This window comes from Channa argus, chromosome 12 (assembly GCF_033026475.1).
Source record: "Channa argus isolate prfri chromosome 12, Channa argus male v1.0, whole genome shotgun sequence".
Classification (NCBI taxonomy): Eukaryota; Metazoa; Chordata; class Actinopteri; order Anabantiformes; family Channidae; genus Channa; species Channa argus.
The window spans coordinates 25171150-25193897 of record NC_090208.1 but is presented as its reverse complement, the minus strand read 5'-3'; the positions used below and the strand labels follow the sequence as shown (position 1 = coordinate 25193897).

The following is a 22748-nucleotide window of genomic DNA, read 5'->3' as shown; positions in this document are numbered from 1 at the left end:
AGTTGTTTACCATGACACAATAGTTCTTGAGAAACTCTCTTTTATTCGACATAGCTCAAATATCTTTCCTTCCATCCACTCAACTTTCCACTCTGCTGGTGTTTGCTCCAGCAGCCCAGAGCATTATCTCTTTCTAGATAGGTTGGCAGATGTAGACTGGATGCAAGGGAGCTGGTAGCAGCTGCTGGAAAGTATGTCATCCACTTCCTGAGTAACCTTCCTGCTTGCATTGTTGTGCTTGTTTTATTAGCATCACATAACGCCTGGCAGGGCTTGATAAAAAAGTAAAAAAGTGCAAATGGTGCACAGAGGTTGTGCAACATGTCGGCCAAAGCTTTCCACGGGGATAAAAGGGGTGGGAGAGGAGGATTGTTATGTAGCTTGTATGAACGTGGGAAGTGCTGAAGTTTTAGTCTAGGATATGGAAAAACACACCATAGAAGAACATCATAGATACTAAGAACTTTGTTTTTAAGATGTCAGTAAATATTTTATTTGTCACATTTAAGTGCCCTCTAATCCCTGTGGCACAAGTTTGATACCACACCAACACTTAGTCACATCATTACAGTGAGAAACTGTCTCCACCACTGAAGCAAATAAAAAGCTACAAAAGCCCACAATTTAGTCCCAACACGGCCATCAAAGACAAGGTTTCATATATTTCAAACAAAACTCAAATTGTAACAAAGTCATCCAACAACAAAGTGCAACGGTGTAGACTTGATGAATTGTTGCCTTGTTGTTCATATTTATTTTTATTGTGTAAGAAATGGAAAAAGTACTATAATAAAAAAAAAGAGATTAACCAACCCAGTCAGTGTTAGTAGCTGTAGCGGCAACAATAGCTACGACTCAAAGGTGTAAGGAGAGAAAAACCAGACAAACGTTACCGCCCAACACCCCCCCAACCCCCCAAATGCTACTTTTACCACACTAAAAACAGAGAACAAAGCTGTTAAGGAGAGAGGAGGGTAGTGGAGGAGTTTAGCGAGGTGAACCTGAAGGCAAAGCAGACCTCATCACAGCGTTCACCACACATGGCAAAGAAGGGCCCGTACTGCGGCGTTTTTTTCGAATGGGTGGAGCAATGAGTTGCAACATTGCACCTTAGCAGATCCTCAAAATGCAGCTAGTCTGGCTGAGGTCCTTTAATGTGTGGTATAGCAGTTTTGTCACTGTTAGACACCACTTTATGTGTAATTATATTTTGTATGTAGTGAATTATAGCAGCATGGTTTGCATGATCTCCCCGTGCTTGTGTGCGTTTCCTCCGGGTGGGTGCAGTTTATTGGTGACTCTAAATTTCCTGTAGGTGTGAATGTGAGTGTGAATGGTTGTCTGTGTATGTCTCTCTGTGTTTGCCCTCAGATACCCTGGATACCTGGAAAGGGTGAACCCCACCACTCACCCAGTGACAGCTGGGATAGGCTCCATCCCCCCACAACCCTGAGTAGGATAAACGGTTGCAGATCATGAATGGATGGATACTAAACTAACTGTACTGTACATAGGCTCTTTTGGGGCCTAATTGTTTCAGTGGACAGAAATGTGCTGTGTCTCAGGTGCTGGGTGGAACTGTTTGTCAGTTTGAGCCATTTGACTGTGACGTGGACGTCAGTTTGCCCTCAGACTTTACTGAGAGCTGGGAAAACCACTGGCACTGCAGCAAAAGCATGCCTGAACTGTGTGTGTGTGTGTGTGTGTGTGTGTGTTTCTTTATAGCATAGTGTTATAGGGTGTGTGGATGATTTTTAGCCACATTTGTATGTCTTAGTCTCACATTCCAGCAACCCGTTTCCAACCACTAAGTGTGTAAAGCTGAAGTTCTGTTTGTCAGCTTGTCCACAAAATTCTTGTACGCGATACTTTCACACATCCCTGCAGACTGTGTGTGTGTGTGCTAAAACTACAAAAACAGTCCCATGGTGTGTCATGTTTTGAGCACAAACATCTCTCACATGTCTTTCCTGTTGTTTTTACCAGATAGAAAGAATAGCGGGAACACAAAGGAGGGGTGTTGTTTTGGTAAAGGAGTGGAAAAATAGAGCAAGCTTTCCCCTGAGGGCGTGGCTGCTCTGTGATGTCATGCTGTAGCCATGGTTACTGTGTGTAATCGCTGTGCGTCCACGAGAGGTGACGGCACTTTGGAGTTCCTCACGTGCATTGTCAATGCTGCTTTCTTTATACAGTACAAACAAGTGCTGGTGTCACAGACATTCGCAACGCGATGACTGCGTCTTAAAGCAGGCTGAGGAAAACAGTCAGACATGTCAAACTGGTCTATTAATAGGTGTTTGCTGTTTTTCTGTTATGATTCTGGCTTTTAGCATTTTAGTAATGTCCAATAGATTAGCACAAACTCAAACGAGAAATAACTTAATAATAAGAAAAAATAATGATACGTTGTTCAATGTGTCCATACTTCTACACAGTCAGACATAATGGAAACACCTGCTGTCTTATATGTCCATTGAAGACAGCAGTTATGGTTTTATAGGGTTATGTGCAGAACTGCAGTAGTTATGCATTATACAAACATGTGATAATGCAGATTTTAGTGTACTTGGACTAACTGTCTCCCTCTGTTTCCAGTCTTTATACAAAGGTAAGCTACCATAACTGATTGGGGCCAAAGAAAAAGAGTTTTCTCAGTTTTCTATCTTTAAATGAATAATTTATTTAACAAAGAAAAAAAAAACCAAACATTGTCTGTCATTGTCTAATATGTGTGATTTTTGTCACACTTATTACAACAACTTTGAATCTGAATGTGGCAGCACTGATACCTTTATTGTGAAAGGCTTTTAATGTGTTATCATTTTATCTAATTTATCTGTTTCCTTTGTTTCTCTCTTTGACCCCTTGTTCTCTCCACCCCTCCCCCTTTATATTTTCCCCATCCTTCTGTTGTTCTCCTTGTCTTCCCCTTCCCTTTCTTCCTATATATATATTTTCTGTTTCCTGTATCCTTTCGCCTCCTTTCAACGGCCCTACCATGCAGAGTGTGGTTGTGAACTGGCCCAGGGAGGCTTCTTCGTGAGGCAGGGTGAATACATCTGTACTCTGGACTATCAGCGTCTGTACGGGACACGCTGCTTCAGCTGCCAGGACTTCATTGAAGGGGAGGTTGTGTCTGCCCTGGGTAAAACCTATCACCCTCGCTGTTTTGTCTGCGCCTCCTGCAAGTAAGAAAGAGGGTCGGGGGAAGTTGGGTCCAAAAGCACTAATAACTCACATAAGTTTCCTCTTCCAAGACTTGGTCAAGGAGTTGTCACTTGAGTCCTGTGACGGGAAAGACAGGAGTAGGTACCCCTACTCAGCAAAACAAACATGGCTTGGATACCAGCATGTTGATGAAACCAGTAAATGGAGATGGACCTGCCCTCTACAAAGGTCACAGAGTTTTCAGGAAGTTAGGCCTTTTTCCAGCAGGGTGCCATCTTTGTTTCTAACCAGGTCTCTTGAGTAAACTACTACAATCAATGACTTTGAAGTTAGGCATATTCGATGTCCAGGTGAAATTTCAGAGCGCGCCTGTGGCACCTGTGGTGCAGGAAGGTAGAGCGGTTGTCCACCAATCTCGCAGTTGCTGGTTCAATCCCCGGCTCCTCCAGTCACATGTCGAAGTGTCCTTGAGCAAGACACTGAACCCCATCTTAGTTGCTCCTGGTGAGTGTTGGCCAGCTGCATAGCAGCTCCCCCACCAGCACTTTGAGTGCCAATAGGTAGAAAAACGCTATATAAGTGCAGATCATTTACTATTTAAAATACACTATAACCTTTACAGGTGAGCTTAATTCGACCTTTTTCTGAACTTTTGAACACACATGTTCAATGTTTCAGTACTTATTGCAAAACATGCTGTTCTCTAACAAGGTGGTTAACCGCAGAAATGGATCAGACATGATCCATGAACCACGTTGTGATTTTTGTGATCGACCACTAAATGTTCTGGTTCAATGACAATTTGTATTTAAACAGCCCTCTTCATCATGATGTTCACATTTTGACATTATGAGACCAAGATGAGACCTAACAATTGGCAAGTTATTGAGACATTGACATTTTTTTGTGTGTGTGTATATCCATCACTGTTGTTAGCTTTTTTCAATAAATACTTCCAGATGGCCTATATTCGAAGCAGATAATGACTAAATCATTTAAATGATTAAACGATACAAACCAAATGTAACATTTTGTAAGACTTGAACCCTGAGATAAAAAGAAGTACTAAGAGGTAAATGCATATACTACATACACTTAAATTTGAGCTTTTCTTTCAGTGTTAAGGGCATCTTCAGGTCATTCGAGATCATTATCAACACTATTATGTGTGGAAAGCTACGAAGCAGAGCTCATGTAATTTTATCAGCTGATTACCTCTGTGTACTTTCCCATGACTAGAAGACCTTATATTCAAAGTACAAAAACATACTTTAAATATGACGTCAGCAGTGTGTTTGGTTTACCAACCTTTACCAAGACCATGACGTTTTTAGTGCAGGTGTCTTTTTCTGTACAAGTGCATAAAGTTATAACTTATAAATATATATACACATATAAGTCTCTGCAAGTCGCACAGTCATGTTCACCTGTTTTTAGCGTGCAATTTATGTGTGTGTGTGTGTGTGTGTGTACGACAGAGCAGTGTTGCCTATCAGGCCTAGAAAGGTAATGGAAGCCTCTCTTAGGCAGGAATTTTAAGTGTGTGGTCAATCCAGTGTGGCCACTTAGCCCATTCCTTAGCTAGCGTTAAGTGTCTTTTGAAATGGGGGGGTGGGTTTTCGATGTTTCTGTGTGTGTGCGTATGTCTGTGTGTCATACCACATTGATCCTTGTGCTGAACCTGAGATCACAATGTACCAGTGCGGCATTTGAGGTTTGTAACGTGATCACCAAACTGCCTCTGTGTGCCTCTTATAACAAATATTGCTTTTGTGGTGGCAAAACACACAGGCTTTTTGTGAGATATACAAAAATAGGACGGGGGAGGAAGAAATGGAGATAGATGGCTGCTTCACATGAGACATCAGACTCAGCTCTGTGAGTGTGTCTCATGGTCAGAGAAGCTCAATAATTCATCAACAATAATCTGTGCATTTCCCACTCATTGTCTTTGTTTCCTGTCTGTGTTTCTGTAGTAGTACTTGTAGTACTTGTAGTACTACTACACTAATTACCATGTAATAAACGTCCTCTCTATATACAGTTTGTCTATATTCCGCCATTAACAGTGAATAACTTACTTATTCATCATTGCTTTGATTACTTATGAATTAACACACATGCACCAAAAACAAAGCGGTTTTTATCCGAATAAATGCATTTGGCGTAAAAAGGAACATACACATTAATAATTATAATTACAATAACAATTTTTTTTGTCCTTTCGGATCAGTTTTAGGCTTTACACTATTTACTAGTAACACTGCCTAAAAAGTCATTTTTGTTTACCATATACTTGTGATTTAATCTTAGTTTATTTAATTTGAACTGATTGCCAGTGGGCAACTGAAAAACATCTCTTTCCGATAAAAGTTAAAACAATTCTAAACAAAGTATTTTAAAGAAATTAAAAAAATATAGAATACAAAATATTCGATTGCATACGTACCCCCCCGTCCGCTTACAGTCCGTATTTAGTAGCTTACCTTGGCAGCAGTTCCAGAATTGAGCCAATTGTGGATAGGTTCCGTTTGAACATCTAGACACTGCATTTTTTCCCTATTTTTCTTTGCAAAACTAACCAAGCTCTGTCAGGTTGTACAGAGGTCAACACCGAACAGCCTTTTCCAAACCCAGCCACAAATCTGCATTGGACTGAGGTCTGGGCTGTGACTTGGCCACCCTCAAGAGCTTGTTGCTTTTAAATCAATTCTGTGTAGCTTTGGTAGTGTGCTCTGGATTTTTGTCTCTTTTCTTAAGTCACAGTTCTCCAAGTAACTGAATCAGGTTTTACTCCAGGATGTCTATTTTGCCGTCTTCATGTTACCCTCTACCTCTATATAAGCTTTCCAGAGCCTGCAGCAGAGAGGCACGCTTACATCAGGATGCTGCCACCACCATGCTTCACAGTGAGAATGGTGTGTTTATTAGATGCTCAGTTATTAGTTACACTAAACACAGCATAATCTGATGATTAAAAACTTCAATTTCGGTCTTGTCAGACAATATAACTTTCTTTCAGTTACTTAGCTGTAATTTAATATTTGATTTTTTTCTTGCTGCCACTTTCCCATTACACATTGACTGGTGAAGAACTTACACAGCAGTTGTTGTATGTTCAGACTTTCTAATCTCAGAAGGAGAGAAATTATAGGTGGTGCCCTTCACTTATTCATTTTTGAGCACTGCGTCCTGTATGGACAATTTCCTGTTTTTGACCTGTTTTCATTTTGACATGAGAATCTTTTTCTTCCAATAAAGGTCCAAATACATTTTATAATGTTTCTTTGATGCTCTCTGGAACGGTAACCAATCCAGAACATCTAAAATTTTGGTAAATTGGCAGATTGTCTAGCAAATACAGCATTGAATGCATGGTACTTCTAAATCCCTTTAACCTCAGGATGCAATTTACCACAGTGGCATTTAATTCATCCCTCAACATAGCTACTCATCATACTGCTAATCTGAGTTATAAGCTCATTTATACACTATTGCTGCACAAGTTGCTCAAATTCCAAATTTAGGAAATGACCCCAGGTCCTCCAATAGTTTAACAACTTCTTCACCAAAGACTTGTCTTCAGATTAACTGGGGATGATTGCTTTCCCAGACTATGGAAGTAATAGAGGCACGGCAGTGTTAATCAAGTACAATTAAATCCCTGGCGCTTTGACATTTGATGCCCAGTAGCAGAGCGGAAGGGTACCTGTGACACCCATATGAGATGCAAAATGATGTAAAAAGATAAAAATAAATAATAAAAATCATGAAATAAAAAAAGATTTTACTTAAACATAAAACTGGTTAGGACAGTGCACACAGATTAGCACAAGAATGTCAAGTTATAGCTCAACTTGTCAGCCTTAAAAAGTAAACTACTGACTGTTTATCCATGAGTAACCCCTCATCCCACCCTCTCCCAGTCTGACTAGATGTATTCCTCCTTCAGTAGCTGGCTGTGACAGTGTGACAGCAGCTCTAATATCACATTTCCGAGCTGTAGGAAACAGCACGTGGCGGCCAGTCACAGCCCTGCTCTGCCAAGGAATCATCATTCCTTCTGTACTTGACTCAGTGACAGCAGCTTTGTAGGAGCCGCACACAAAGCCAGTGTGTGTGTGTGTGTGTGTGTGTGTGTGTGTGAGTGTGTGTGCGTGTGTGGTGCCTCTTAAGCAGTGCAATGGCATTCGTCTCCACAATGACTTAACGGTCAATAAAGGAACAATAAATCAATCACAGTTTTATGGCAGCATCTCACATATCTGAATAATAGAATCATTGTAATGTGACCCCAGCAGTTCAGATGATCATCAGCTGCTCTCTATATCTTTTTTAATGTGTGTAGTATCCTTTTTGGCTTTGCTTGTAGCTGATTAACTTGCAATTGTTGAACAGAAAACAATGTCTTTAATTTTATTAAGTAATAATGTCGTAATAATTTTCTGTGGGAACTTTGGGAGGCTGTTATAGTCATCAACACTGCGTCACACTATTGAGATATCATGCTCAGCTTTTGCTACATGATATTGTCATGCTGTGATACTGTTATGAATCATTTCAAATAAAGGTTAGTGGCACCGGCACCTTAGAAAGATTGAATACATTTAAAAAGGTTTTCGAAAAGCTCCAAAAACAACAACAAGATGGTTACAGCTAAAAAAAAATGGAAATCAGATCTTCTGTTATCAATATCTATTGATTGAGTTGTATTTGTGGACGTCCCATGGTACTTTGCTTCACGAGAAAAGTTCTAATCAAAGAAAAATCTAGTTGTTTCTATAAATCTGACTTTGGAGATGTTGAAATGTGGCTTTTCTTCATGCGTTCACACTTCCAAGTGGGTTTAACAACTCTAGAAGTTCACTTTGACACAGATGACGCATTATGGGGATTTTAAAGCATGCTGAATTATAATGAAACGTAACACAAACCCTAAAACAACTTGGAATCGGTTGCTAGTTAAAGCTGTTCTTCAGCTTTAGGGGTTTTTCTGTTGGGAAATTCATGACCTCACTATTTTTACACTTCTGCCTGTACCCCTGCTCAACGTGTCTCAAAAGTGTTGATAAAATCTAATCGTTGATGAAAAACGTCCAGTAAACCTTCCTCCCTCATAAAGAAATCAGTATATTATCATTGTTATGAATCAGCCTGAATCAGATATTTTCTGAATAAAAATTCACGTATGGGAGGATTTTATTGGAACCTGCCACACCCTGTGTTACACAGCTGCCCAACCACTTTATACAGTTTATGAAATGTTTGAAAGCCCAAAATGGTCTAGTTTCAGAGGCTTTACATGAGTTTGTAAGCTTTGGGGAAAATTGAACCCTTAGCACAATCTGTATCAGTCAGAACCGTCATCTGATGTTCCATCTGTTTTTCTTCTGTTTACAGACAGCCGTTTCCAGCCGGAGACCGAGTGACATTTAATGGGAAGGAGTGTATCTGCCAAAAGTGTACCCAGCCTCTCCCTGCCAACAGCCCTGCACCCATACAAGCTGTCCACAGTCAGTTCTCTGTTTACGCCTCTATTTGTTCCTGTGTTAGCATAAAGCCTGCCAAAAGTACACTTTTTCATGTCGCAAACTCCTATTTCTGACACTGTGCGTTACCAAAATGTTGTAGTCTGTTCCCTGAAATTACCACTTTCTTAAACTCTGTTGAGTTTTTTCGTTTGGTTCATCCGATTAAATGAAAATACCGCAGAAGTCAACTTTGGTATAACTTCTCATCTTCTTATCACGTCATCTCTTTGTCAGACTGCTGTGGCTGTGGGAAAGAGTTTAAGAATGAACAGTCTCTTGTAGCGCTGGACAAGCACTGGCACCTGGGCTGTTTCAAGTGTAGAGTCTGTAACAAGGTTCTCAACGCCGAGTACATCAGCAAGTAAGTCCCGGCGTCTTCGAAAATGCAGACATAAAACAACACTGTCATTAACTGTTTTGTGATCCTTAATTTAAGTGTTGGATGAGACCTTTGGGGGTGGCATTGAATTTGAAAAGTTATATACTGTCACTATTTCTGTTCAGTGGCAGTTCTTTAGTTAAGCATTTAACTATATTTTCAATATTTTCTAAGAATATATCAAAATTGGCATTGTTCAAACATCATCCTCAGACTTATGCTGCCAAAAAAATGCAGTGACATAGCAAATAAAGGCACTATCCAACAGTAGTAATATGTTGTGTGGAGTAAAACCATCTTAATTTTGAGCATCATAGCTAGAAGGTACAGCAGAAGCTCCACCTGCTAAGTGCTGTCAGCTCAGACATGATGTGTGGAGGACTCTGATGCTGAGTGCTGTCTCGTCCTGTGTCGTCCTATCAGGGATGGGATCCCCTACTGTGAGCTGGACTACCACGCCATGTTTGGCATTCAGTGCGAGAGCTGCAAGAAGTACATCACTGGGAAAGTACTGGAGGTAACATCGCAGCACTGACACAGTAAAGTCTCTCTTGATGAAGTTAGGTCTGGAATGTAGAAACTGTGTGAATTGCTACAGTTATGAGCTCATGGATGGATGTGAACGAATGCACAAATAGTCCAAACAATTTAGTTGATGTGGAGGATTCAACAGTTCTGGAGCTTGGACCAGACATTTTTTTTTAAACTGTCTTCTGTGTGTCTCCTACCTTTATAGGTAGAAGTGCAGTACAATTTCACTGCCCCTCCCCTTTACAATGCAGCGTTGGTCATATGTGTTTTTTTTTTTTTTATTCTCATATTTCCACTTAACAGATCGCAGCGCGGATCCCACTTCCGCAAAGTGATCATTCAAATTTCATCAGATCTCATGCAACGCTAATGGCTTTCATAAAGGTTTTATCATGTGTGATAAACCGCCCCTGCTTCCTAATGTCTGAGACCAGCCTCTTTTCATGAGCAACCCATCAATAACAGAAAAGAGCAAGCAACACACATTGTAGCTTCCAGGGCCTGATGGGGTGATGTCTGCAGAGAAACAGTATGCACTAGTCCCTCTGTAGCCCCTTGTGTGTGGGTCCTCATGCAATAACCAGCCAGCCAGAGTTTGCTCTGTTGTTGTTCTTGGTGGTGACAAGTCACCACAATCTTACTCTTTGTTTTCTGTCTTCGCTCTGGGCAAATGGCTTTCACTGCACTCTGCACTGCACTCTCCTTATTGCTGTTCCTGCTCTTTGCCTCAGCCAGGTCATCCATTCATTACCACTCACTTTCATGTACTAGTCTGCTTCTACAGGCTGATCTAGAAAATTCTGACAGCTATAGGACATATGACACACTCAGTTATCTTAAAACTCTACAGTTTTTTTCAATGTGTTATTAGGCAGGAGGGTGTTAGAAAGAACAGACACATCATCTTCAGGTTGAAACTGTCATCATCATCATCTGTGTCACTGTACTGTGGTTTGTGTGTGTGTGTGTGTGTGTGTGTATATATGTATGAGAGAGAGACAGTACAGTACACTGTTTGTAGACATGTAGAGAAAGGAATTTCCTGTAAATGTATGTTGTAACCATGGACGTATTGAGTTACCCATTTCTTGGACTCAATTTTAACTCTTTTGGTTTTAAGAAAACATGTTTCACCAGTTCAATACAAGGCCAGATGTGAGGAACCACTAGGGTGTTAAATCCATATGTTCTAAGTTGCTGCAGGGCCTGAAATCTTAAAGTTAATGATCCATCCGTTAATCATCCGAATGTTCATTAGATATTCCTAACAATGTCCTCATAGTCCCTGTCCCTGTCAACCATGAAATATGTTTGACATGATCAGCAGCAGATTTTTATATTTAGTTTTGTTATTTTCATGCAAAAAGAAAAGACAAACAAATAAAGACCCATTCAGATTAATAGTAATGATGTTAATGATATCAGTAGCTGATAGCTCACCACATGTGATCAATTATTGCCCCAAATGCTGACAAAAACAAAAAAAAACATTTAAATGAAGCCTTCACTGATTTTGAGCTTCATGTACATGTATATAAATGCCATCTAACCTTCCTCTGACTTCCTTATATAAAATATCTCTCTACTTCTAGCTGAAAAATGCTTCCAGATGACATCAGGAACCTTTAGTTCAGATTATGTCATCTTGTTGCTCACACTATCGGGTTTTTAATCATATCGGAACTCATAATGATGAAAAACTTGTCTGGGCGATGTGATCTGGAGGAGCTAGAAACAGAGAAATATTTTAATACAGGGGAATCAGAGGAAGGTTTAAAAGCATGTACATTTACAAACTAAACTAAACTGACTTAAATTGGTTAAGTTGCCTTTAAAAGTAAATAATGTAGAAATTAAGTCCTGGTTTATCTTTTTAAATACACTGTAGGTTCAAACTGTCATAAATAAACAGATAACACACGACTCATAGAAGTTAAAGGGGCAAACCTGTGTAAAACCTGGCCATGTCCACATTAGTTATTTTTATTGTTAGGAAACAGCACCAGTGTTTTTTTTTTTTAGTTTAGGTTAATTCACCTAATGAGATTATTGTTTCCACCTCCATCTAAAGCTGCATAGAATACTCTGATATGGCTGTACAGAAATCCCTGCTCAGCCAAAACAATACAGCCCATGGAGAAAAAGAGTGATAGTGTTGAAATAGACATGCAGGAGTCAGAAAAAGAGGCAGGTAGAAGTCATTGCAGTGGAATGTGGTTTTAGTGAAGCAGCCTGTTGTTCTGCTGTGATGGAGGGAATGGACATGGGATACTCTCCTTGGATGGAGAGAAGGATGAGAGGAAGTGGGGGAGAGGAAGAAACCTTTTAGATGTCCTGGGGTATTGAAAAGCTCCTGCTGTGGCCTCAGAACAACAGAGCAGCGTAATAGAGAGAAACTGTCACTTTCTCTCCCATTCTCTGGTTTCATAAACACCTATCAGGTTCCTGCTTCTGGACAGCAGCGGAGACAAAAGAAATGGAATGAGAGTGTGTTGCTGTCCTTCATGCATTAAGTTCCTTAACAGTGACTGGAGCCAAAGCCAGTTGAGCCAGACTAAAAGCACCTGTGTATTTACAGAGTAGGGTGTGGTCTTGCATTTATTTGCTTAAGACAGGTTTTCCCTTATCTCTGGTCTCCGTTAGTTGCATCATCCCTTAAAGGATGCTTCCCTGACTCTGAACTTTTTTCTTTTTTACAAGAACAACCTTTATTGTCATTTAGCATGAATACATATTACACATACGCTCAACTCATCCCCCTGAGGGGTAAGCGATGGGCAGTCACAGGGGGGCAGGGTCTCGCTATGGGACACACCTGGAAGGACACCTGCATCCCATCCTGCGGCCCTACGCGTTGAGCTACCAGGCTGCCGGTGTCTAGTTTCAGTAGTACACGTGAATGTATGCCATTAAACGTCCGTCTGACTTCGCTTCATTAAAATACCTCTGTATTTCTAGTGAAGAGACACCTCCAGATGACATCACTGGGAGGAACCTTCAATTATGTCCTCTTGTTGCTCACACTGTGGAGTTTGTAATCATGGTCAACCTGCTTGGGTGATGTGATCTGGAGGAGCTAGAAACAGGGAAACATTTTATTACACGGGAATCAGAAGAAGGTTTAAAAGCATGTACATTTACACCCTAAACTAAACTGACTAAAATTGGTTAAGTTGTCTTTAAAAGTAAATAATGTAGAAATTAAGTCCTGGTTTAAGTCATAGAAAACAAGTTGAAAATCATTGAAGTTGCCCTTTATTAAGGAAAGTTCCTTAGACAACATGAGCAAAAAGATAATCAGGATTTTAAGGTAAGATAATAATTACAGTGTTTCTAGTACAAGTACTACTAAAACATTTAAACTTTAGAATGCTTAAAGCTAGTGTGTGCAACATTTTACCACCGTTTTTTAATAGAAATATGCTCCAAAGCATCTTATTGTTTTACATCATTAGTACGTTTTTTTTTTTGCATTTGTATTTATTGTAATCTCAGAAGGACGAGTATCTGAGGTGCTTAAGGGCAATAAAATGTTAAACTTACCTAAAGTATCTATCATTGAACCAGACAGCTAACACATAATTAGTCTGTCACATTTGTACAAATCCCCCCCTCAGCTTAGCAGTAAGGTGAGTTGCTATTATATCAATTTTGTCATATTGCAGCCTGATACTACAGTTTCTTTCTAATTAAGCTACACTCAGTACCTCATAATGACAAAGAGAAAACTGAATTTTAGAAAGGTCCGTAAAGTTATTGTATTATCAGGCTGAAACATAAAATAATGTATTCCGGTCTGGGCTTTTACTGAAGGCACTGTATTTTAAAATCAAATGCCAACGCATAGATTTTCTCAGTGTGCTTGGACGGCAACTTAAAACAGAAGCTGAAAGACAGAGCATTCAAAATGTCAAATGATATTTGCAAATCAAACAGTCTGTCTGTGGGGATATATCAAGTCAGTAACTGGAGCAGGCAGCAGAGGAGGCTGAGTTGACACTTCATTGTTTTTGTTATTGCCTCCATCTTTGTTGCCCACCGGTGCTTATGACTTTTAGCAGAAATCAAATGTCAAATGGTGCGAGTACAGTAGGCGCTGATATAGCTCCTTCTCAGTTAAGCTTTGTTGTACAGAGACGAAGACACCGGTGCTTTAGGATAAGCAGGTTGTGAACAGATGACACGCAGCAATATGTAGATTATTTGAAGTAAACTGATGCCTTCAGTGTGACTGCGTATAATAAGGTACTGGAAATAACTTGCTGTTGTGACGCATGATCAGTTTGATCTAGGTACAGTAATGGAACTGTGTGTGTGTGTGTGTGTGTGTGTCATGCCTCGATAACTAAAATCTATTCCAATCTTCTAAATGGATCATCTTCCTCCCTGGTTTATGCCATTGTGAGATGAAGGTATGAACAGGGCATTAGAGACATTTATTTGGACATAGTGTATATAATTGTGTAAATAAAAACACTTGTCGGCTCATTGCAGCTTCACCTGCACCATCGTGACCCAGCTCTTTACCATGGCTGTTTCAAACCTCGCTGACCTGCTACAGCCCCATTCCTGAGTAAAATATAAAGTCTTCAACTTTCGAGTTTACCACCTCCCTCCAACCCATCCCCAACCTATCCTCTTCATTCACTATCAGTCTCCCAGGACAGTGAATATGATAATCTTCCTCTCTTGCAGCCGTGGATCCTAACAAAAGAAGGATTTGATTGCAGTGCTATCTCCTTTCCGGACCTCTCATACTTCCCATGTTTGAATTTCAATCCAGTTCCAGCCTTTTATCTCTTGGCCTCAGTGTTTCAAAGTCAACTTCCTCTTTTTTTTCCTCGGCCTGTTTCTGTTCATCTCTCTCAGTTCACTTCAAAGATGAGCTTTTGAAATTGTGTCCAAAACATACTGCTAGTTTTTAGGCACCTAGCAGTTTTTTTTTTCCTCCCACTGATACCAGGGCCTGGTCTCCCCGCTCATTTTTGCTCAGTACAAGTCTCTGGTTGCTCCCTGTCTCCAACTCCATCTCCATTTGGGCCAGATAATGTTAAGCAGGTTGTTTTTCGAACAAATAGGATGTTGATGTCATGTTCTCTGGAACTGTTCTGTACCGAGATGACGCAGCAAAGCAGAGGGACCTCAGATGTCAAGCAGCTGTTGAAGCAACACTGATTGCCGTAGGGAGACCTCAGACCTGAGATGAGTGTTTGCACAGTAAATTAAGAATGATGTAACTGTCCCGAGACATGTGCTTCGTTATTAAGCCTATAAATTATACATGTTTTTAAAAAAGGGATTTGGCCGACACGGTGAGATAAATTTGGTTGACTCCAAGGATGGATTTTTGTTTTGTTGTTATCACTGCAAACAAAGCATTAATCTTGGGCAAATGGGAGGGATTTTGGATTACTCAACAGACTGGAGCGGTTGTTAAAACAGGGGATATTCTGGAAGGAGAAAAGTAGGTTTTCTCCAGCTCCAAAGAAATCCGAACAGACCCCACCTAACTAACCCTGCTATTGGGTAAACATAGTTGTCTAAGTCCAAAGTGTTGTTTCCAAGTCCAACACTATCTGAAATGGACCAAAGGAAATGCCCAATCCAAAAATATGCAAAAACAGACTCCGGTAGACAAAAATACTCAAGCAGTTCAAGTAGTATAAATAGTAAAAATATTATTGCTCCATCTGTACTCGAGTCCTAATTTGAGCCGTGAAAACAAGGAAGAAAATGGATGCATGATAACTTTTAGATCCAAGTGTCACTGACCTTCGAAACTTTGAAACCATTCACTCTATGACCTCAATGCAATATCACACCCATCACTCGCCATGACAACCTTCACACTGCTTTGTAGATTCTTCCTAAGCATCTGGAGACACCATATGACGTCCATTCTAAATGTAGCTTCTAAATGTCAAGACTATATCATTGCAACTCTATGCTTAACCCATAGGTCATGGCAGGTGGTTAAGAGTTGGTGTGTACATTTATTTAAAAAATTGTAGCAAGTTTATTACATTTTGAGTTTAGTGTTGAAAGACTAGTGTTGAAAGACTTTGCATGTTTATCACTTGCTATTCAACGCGAGTGCTCCACCTTGTGGGTAAAAGATAAAACACAACTTTTCTTTGTTGTCCTTTGTGCAAGTGGTGCTTTATTCCATGAATGCTAATTGGAATATGAGTTATATGGAGCTCAGCCACAGTCCTGGAGCTGCCTTTTCATGCTTACATCAGCATTTCTATTATACGTTTCCTAATAAAGGATTTGTTCAGACATGAAAGATCATCATTATCTTTTCATACATATACACAAACACTTTTATGGTTTTTCGATTCACGTGGTGGTGGTTGGTATGATGGCTAAGTCCTGGTGCTTTTTGAATAGCACTTTGAAAGATTTCGAGATATTTTAATGGCATAGATGTGTGTGGTACTCAAGCTGTGAGTGTATCATTGTTTTTTTTTCAAAATATCATCAATGTTTTTAAAGCATGTGCACATGTGTTAGCACCTATTAGCACCACATGTGTACATGTGGTGCTAATAGTGAGTGAGTGAGTGAATGAATTGTAGAGAATTTTGATGTCTTGTCCGTGAAAGCAAATCCTGTAAAATTAAAATAAAAAGAATAAAAACTAAAATTCCAATTCAGCCAATTACACACAGCAAATGTGGACTGTGAAAAATGTAGATAATCTGTCGAATCTTTGGTTTCTTGGGTCATGTTAGCATATTCTGCTAACATGACTAACGTTTGCTAACATGAGAGTCAAAGGTAGAATTATTTGTAATTTTGACTGAAATATCAAAAGCTATCACTTTTTGATATAAAATATCAACAGAAATTGTTATTTATTGTTTAGCGCAGGTTTTGTAAGTGCAGTCCAAATTATGAACTACTGTTTACATGTTGAGCCACTTAATCAAAGTTACATTTTTGATTTTGTATCGTACAATTGGGACTTTAATATCCAACTGCATTTTGACAATGATTTAAAACATAAACAGCACTTAACTTTATTGTGGAAGGTGTCAAAGGTGTTGCGCTGTAGGAGGCATCATACTGCCTAAATTTATAATAATAATAATAATTCATTTTATTTATAAAGCACTTTACATTTGCTAACAAATCTCAAAGTGCTACACAAGCGGATTAAGGCCAGGAATAAAACATAAAACATGTAAAGCCTAAAAACATATAAAACATAGAATAGCACAGTATTAAAGTAAAAAGTAATGATCACTTTAAAATGTTTTTTCTAAACAAAAAAGTCTTTAACTGTTTTTTGAAAATTTCGTTTAGAATATGTATTTTGCAAGTCCCCAAATTTGGGGAAGTACAGTACAATATTAAATTTCTTGATTGCACCTTTAACAAAATCCCAGAAGAAGCAAAGGCAACTGTGCAGTACTGTACTTTATTTGCTCCATTTTTCTAACCTTTTCTTAATCTTATTTCTTGTTAACCAGGCTGGTGAGAAGCATTATCACCCCACATGTGCCCGCTGTGCCCGCTGTGAGCAGATGTTTGCAGAGGGAGAAGAAATGTATCTTCAAGGTAAAAAATACGTTGGTGGATTTAAAATACCTTTAGATGCTGTATATTTGTCTATTTTATTGTAGCTCAAAATACCCAGAGTACTGTAGGTACTGTTTCTGCCTAAACACCAAGGATTTAAAACTTAAAAGTGTCTATTGTTAGACTACAGTAAGAGTCTTGTGGTGACATAATTCCTACCAGTTTCCTCTGTTCTGTCGCATTTATCTTGACTGGTTTATTCTGGTCTGTAAAGTCCCAACACCTCATTTCTCTCACTCACTAACAGTATAGCAGCAAAACACCCAATGCATTATGGGTCCTCTAGTTCTTATTGAGCTGTGTTTGTCTCGTGGAGAATGACTCATGCATTTTTGCTCCTGAGTCATGCAGATGCTCTCGCAGAGATGTTATTTGCTGCTGCTGTGGCACTAAGCGGCAGCACGGTGTGGAGTGTTTAGCACTGCCACATCACAGGTTGCAGGTCTGCATCCCCCAGCCGACTGTGGCCTTTGAATTCTTACACTTTTATGGCAGATGCTCATGTTACACTCATAGTTACATTGTTGTAAATATTGTTCATGTGCTTTTCATAGTCCCTACTATGATACAGTATATACAGTACAGTATTCAAGAGGCAAAGTTTTACTTATAAATAAGTTTCAAGGCAACTAATTATGTTGTATTTAAGCTGACTTTATCACGTGATCCCACAGACAATGAAGTTACTGTATGTAATTGTGCAAGACAACAGAGACCTAAAAGTAATATTTCATTTGTTTAATACAGCCTAAAACATGATCAGATTTTTACACAATAACTAAAATTATATAATGGAACCTGATTGAAGAAATGGTAAATGGTCTGCACTTATATATAGATGTATGTGAACTGCTACAACTTCACTCAGTGAGATGACGATGAGGTGTGAGTGTGGGAGGCTCCACCTTTTTTAAAGAGGAGAGATCTGAAAATTACAGTACTTTTCCAGATGCCACGTCTCTGAAACATTCTTGTGCAACTGCAAATTATTATTTTTATAATGAAGAAAGTACTGCGATGCATTTACATACAGAAACTGAGAAACTGTAACTGTCAAATCTAAACCCATGTGAACGGACTAAATGTTAAAAAATGACAGTTGCCGTCCTTGTCTTACCAGGGTCTTCAATTTGGCATCCTCCATGCAGACAAGCAGCCAAGCAGGAGGAGAAGAGTAAGGTGGGTGGAAAAGTTCATCAAGTTCCAAATGACAGAAGTTAGAAAAAAGTCACTTGAGGTCACCGGAGCCCATTTTCCAGACTGAAATGTAGCCAAACAAGATATGTAGATAATAAGCTAAGATTTCAAAGTTGTTAAAATTGGTTACAATGTTAAAGTAGTCTGGCTATTTTGTACTTTGTCTTGGTCCCACTGATAAGCCCTGAAACCCACTGGAATCTTTTAGATGTCCTTAAAGACACATTTAAAAACTGCAGTTCTTCTTACCTTTCACTCATGAGAGAGATTATATGAAAGCTCATACTTGAAAATAATAATCTGACATGGGTAGGGCTGTCCCAGTTTCCCACGATATCAAACTAATTTTCAGAAAATAGTTTGGATAAATTGTGTATTCTGCTTATTTTTTGTGAAAAGAAACAAACATCTGCAGCAAAGAGATTTAAAGGGCGACGTCACCAATTTTCACCTTGCTCTCTATGGCTTTATTTTAGGGTGCAAATACACATTAATGCTTTTAAACTTTCCTCTGACCTTCCTATATTAGAATATTTCTCTGTTTCCAACTGAAAAACTCCCCCAGATGACATCACCCAGAGGAGTTTTTTCATCATCGGGTATTCAGATGATGTCATCTGCAGGAGCTCTGGAAAAACAGGGTGACTGTGATCACAAACTCCATAGTGTGAGCAACAAGATAACATCATCTAAACCTAAGGTTCCTCGAAGTGATGTCATCTGGAGAGAGATTTTTAAATAGGGAAGTCAGAGGGAAGTTTAATAGCATTTGTGCCTATTTCTATTTAATCCTCACTAACTGTTTTAGGAGTTTTGCATAAATATGAGGAATTATTTATAGTTGCCTCCTCTCAGTGTAAACCCCAGTCACTTGTTGCAAGCTTTAGAATTTTACACACTTTTAAAATAAATTTTAAAATGAATCGGGTAATTTCAAGGAATTAGCACAGGCTGTTCTAAGTCAGCTAAAAGAACAAGAAGCCACCTACAGTAGGTAGAGCTTTACCAATCTCTGTAACTACACAGTGGATGGCACTTAGCATCACGCCAAAGATAAGGAAGGGTTTAACTGACAGTTCAGAGAAAAGATCATAGTTTCACATTTATGTCAACAGCCCTGCTGCCTCTTACCCAGTATTTGCCCTTCCTCCATCCCCCATCCTCATTCCTCATCATAACCCCTCTCCTTCTTAGAAGCAGGTCCGGATACATCTCAGTGATGTCCCTGAGGAAGAGGTTGGTGCTCCTGTACCTCCCTGCACCCACCCAAAACCCACTCAACCCCATCTACAACCATCTGCAGCATGGGCTGATCATAACTCTTGACACCTATTGCTATATTTGCCTCCCGTTGAACAGCAGCTACACCCAAAGGCCACATACTGCAAAGACACACACTGCTGCAGCCCAACAGTTATTCTGCATTGTTATGTGCTGCAAGGCTGACAGAGACGGACGATGCTGATTATCAGTCTGTGCATGTACAGGGAGGATTTACTGACGTGTGTTTCAGTACCTGCATCATTTGGATACATTCTCTGTATCTGTATAAGTAAAAACACTCATGAAACTTGAACAGAGTGGATATATCTGACGTGTTTAAAGATAATTATGTAAGACAACATTAAAAATCCAAATGTAATATTACATTTGTTTGTGCAGGAAACAGTCACCTACTCTCTTCAATGTGTGTGCTTTAACAAATACTGATATTTGCTAATCGCCTACACCGAACATGGCTTCACTAATAGAGCCACTGTTTGTGTGTGTGAGACTGCTTGTGGTGAACATAATGACCAAAAAACAAACAAACTTGGAATTGGCTTAAGTGGTCGAATTTCCATTACTCACAGTTTTCTTCAACACCTCTAAACTTGTGCAGTTTTCTAACTTACAATGGTGTGTGAACAGGAGTTTCTGTCTTTAGGCAATTGATACAACCAAAAATGTGATCAGTTTTTTACACAATTCCTAAAATGAGATATTGGAGCCTAGTTGAAGAAATGAAAAATAAATGACACAATTAATTCACAACAAAGTCATCTCAAGCTATTTTACAAAATCAAGTCAAGATTATAAAGATGTATAGAGAGAACCAGTTCCTCCTTGACCAAGCCCTAGGCACACAGGGTGGATGGCCAACTGCCTTGACTGATTGGGGTGACTGAAAGTGAAGAGAGAAAAAAACAAAGCAACAAAAAGCAACAACAAAACATTGGGCAGGTTGGTAGGACCAGTAGCTGCACACTGGAAAACACACAGCTCCAACACAGCTGGAACTATGAGGTCTTCTATATATGATGAGCTTGACCGTTTAGAGCTTTTTACGGAAGAAGCAGGGTTTTAAATTCTATTCTAGATTTAATGGGAAGCCAATGGAGAGAAGCTAGTGAAGGTGAAATATGATCTCTCTTGCTAGTTCCAGTCAGCACTCTGGCTGCAGCATTTTGGATTAATTGCATCCTGAAAGTATGGAATTACAGTAGTCCAACCTTGAGGTAACAAATGCATGGACCAGTTTTTCAGCATTACTTGAGATGCCGAGAGATGTGTTTTATATATGAGGTAAAGGAAAAATCCTGATAGAAAATAACTCCAAAGTTCCCCTACAGTAGCACTGGAGGCCACACTTATGCCATCTAGAGTAATTATATGGTTGGACAGCACATTTCTGAGATTTTTAGGCACAAATTCATGACTTCAGTTTTGTCTGCATTTAGAAATAAGAAATTGTGGGGCATCCAGGCCTTTATGTCTTGTAGACATGCTTGAAGCTTGGTTTCCTAAGAACAAACAACCCAATCATACATGTCTGTGGACTACAACAAGATGCAGATCGTGTAAACACTCAGCTCCAATCTCATCCCACTGGTTGCAACAACAACAACAACAGTGGCTGTTTTATACTTGACCTGAACTCCAGTCTCCTGTAGGAATGTCCTGTGTTTCCTGTGTGTTTTGTGAGTCATCCAGAACCCCACCCATCTCTGGGCAAAATTTGAAGGGTCTAAAATTGTTTTCTACAGATGGATAAAACCATCACATAGTATTTAGACTCTAAATACTATGTGATGGTTTTACGTTTACTACAGCTGATACATTAAGTGAAACGAAATGATGTATCTGTCGGTCATTTTTGGCGATTGGTACAAACTACTTACTCATAGTTCATATCCCACCTGAGGACAGTCTCGTGTACAATATTAAAAGATTTATGAACTATTTGAATATGAAGAGTTGGTGCAGCGGAACAAACAGTTTGACTTATCGATGTGGGTTCAAGGAAATTATTATATTATTATTGTTTTTTGATAAGAAAAACTAATTAAAAATATAGATTTGAATAATTGCTTGTCACTGACAATTTGCTGTTACCAGACTGTTGTACAGTTCATGCATTTATTTGCAGCACAGTTTCACGTGGTTGCTTAAAGAAGAAACACAAGGTTTGCATTAATCTGAATTAAATGTTTGTTCACACAAAGCATGAGCTTGAATTGTCGCAAAATAGACAGTTTACACCTAATAGCGCTCTGTTACCTCCCAAAAATGTACATCCAAGTAATTTAAACACGGTTGTGTGTGTTGGGTGTGTTCATGTCTGTTCCAGGTGACTCGCACTTCATCTGAAAGCATAACTTCAGTCCCAGCATCCAGCGCCTCGGGCTCTCCCAGCAGAGTGATCTATGTAAGACTACAACACCTCTGCTCACCAGCAGGGGGCAGCAGCCGCTCACCGTTTAGCTTATACGTTACATTGGGTTAATGCGTCATGGTTTCAGGACAATGTTGAATTACTAATATGTGATTTACTTGTGTTTGCTGCCAAGGCCAAACTAGGGGAGGAGATGCTGGACTACAAGGACTTGGCAGCCCTCCCCAAGACCAAGGCCATTTATAACATAGACAGGCCTGATATGCTGTCCTACTCCCCCTACGTCAGTTATCCGTCTGAGGAGAGGCACTACGGAGAGGTACACAGCTCTTCCCTTGGTTTTTCTGTCCTTCTTTCTCCAGTCCACTAGTGCAAATGTAGTAAGTCCCTCAAGTTCGGTACTTGCGTACAGTCGAGGCAAACTATGTATTTTCAGCTTCATTATATTTGTTTAAAAGCTAAAGTATTTCTACTGCAGGTTTAGATTTTGAACCTATAGAGAATAAAGTAAAAAAGTATGGTTTTGCAGCCATTTCCTAACAATGTGATACATCTTCCTTTACCTTCCACTTCTGTTATAGTAGAATTTTTTGTTTATCTTCATTGTCATGCAGTGTGACAAAATGACCTTTTGCTACCAGTTTCCAAAAAGTGTGTAATGACTTTTAACTACAGTATTTAAAAGCTATTGTTAGGTAAT

At 39.4% G+C, this 22748-nt stretch overlaps 1 protein-coding gene across 10 annotated transcripts in view; it reads left to right on the top strand.

The window, feature by feature from the left end:
• ablim2 (actin binding LIM protein family, member 2) overlaps positions 1-22748 on the top strand; it is an 89755-nt gene that overhangs the window by 40243 nt on the left and 26764 nt on the right. For 7 of the 10 annotated variants that reach the window (XM_067524872.1, XM_067524864.1, XM_067524863.1 and 4 more), the window contains exons 3-11: positions 3005-3188; positions 8569-8681; positions 8934-9060; positions 9502-9595; positions 17088-17175; positions 18317-18375; positions 19588-19629; positions 22004-22081; positions 22224-22367. In XM_067524872.1, coding sequence (XP_067380973.1) covers positions 3005-3188; positions 8569-8681; positions 8934-9060; positions 9502-9595; positions 17088-17175; positions 18317-18375; positions 19588-19629; positions 22004-22081; positions 22224-22367 — 929 coding nt within the window. The remainder of the gene's footprint in view (positions 1-3004; positions 3189-8568; positions 8682-8933; positions 9061-9501; positions 9596-17087; positions 17176-18316; positions 18376-19587; positions 19630-22003; positions 22082-22223; positions 22368-22748) is intronic. The other 3 variants (XM_067524870.1, XM_067524868.1, XM_067524867.1) reach the window with 2 other exon arrangements.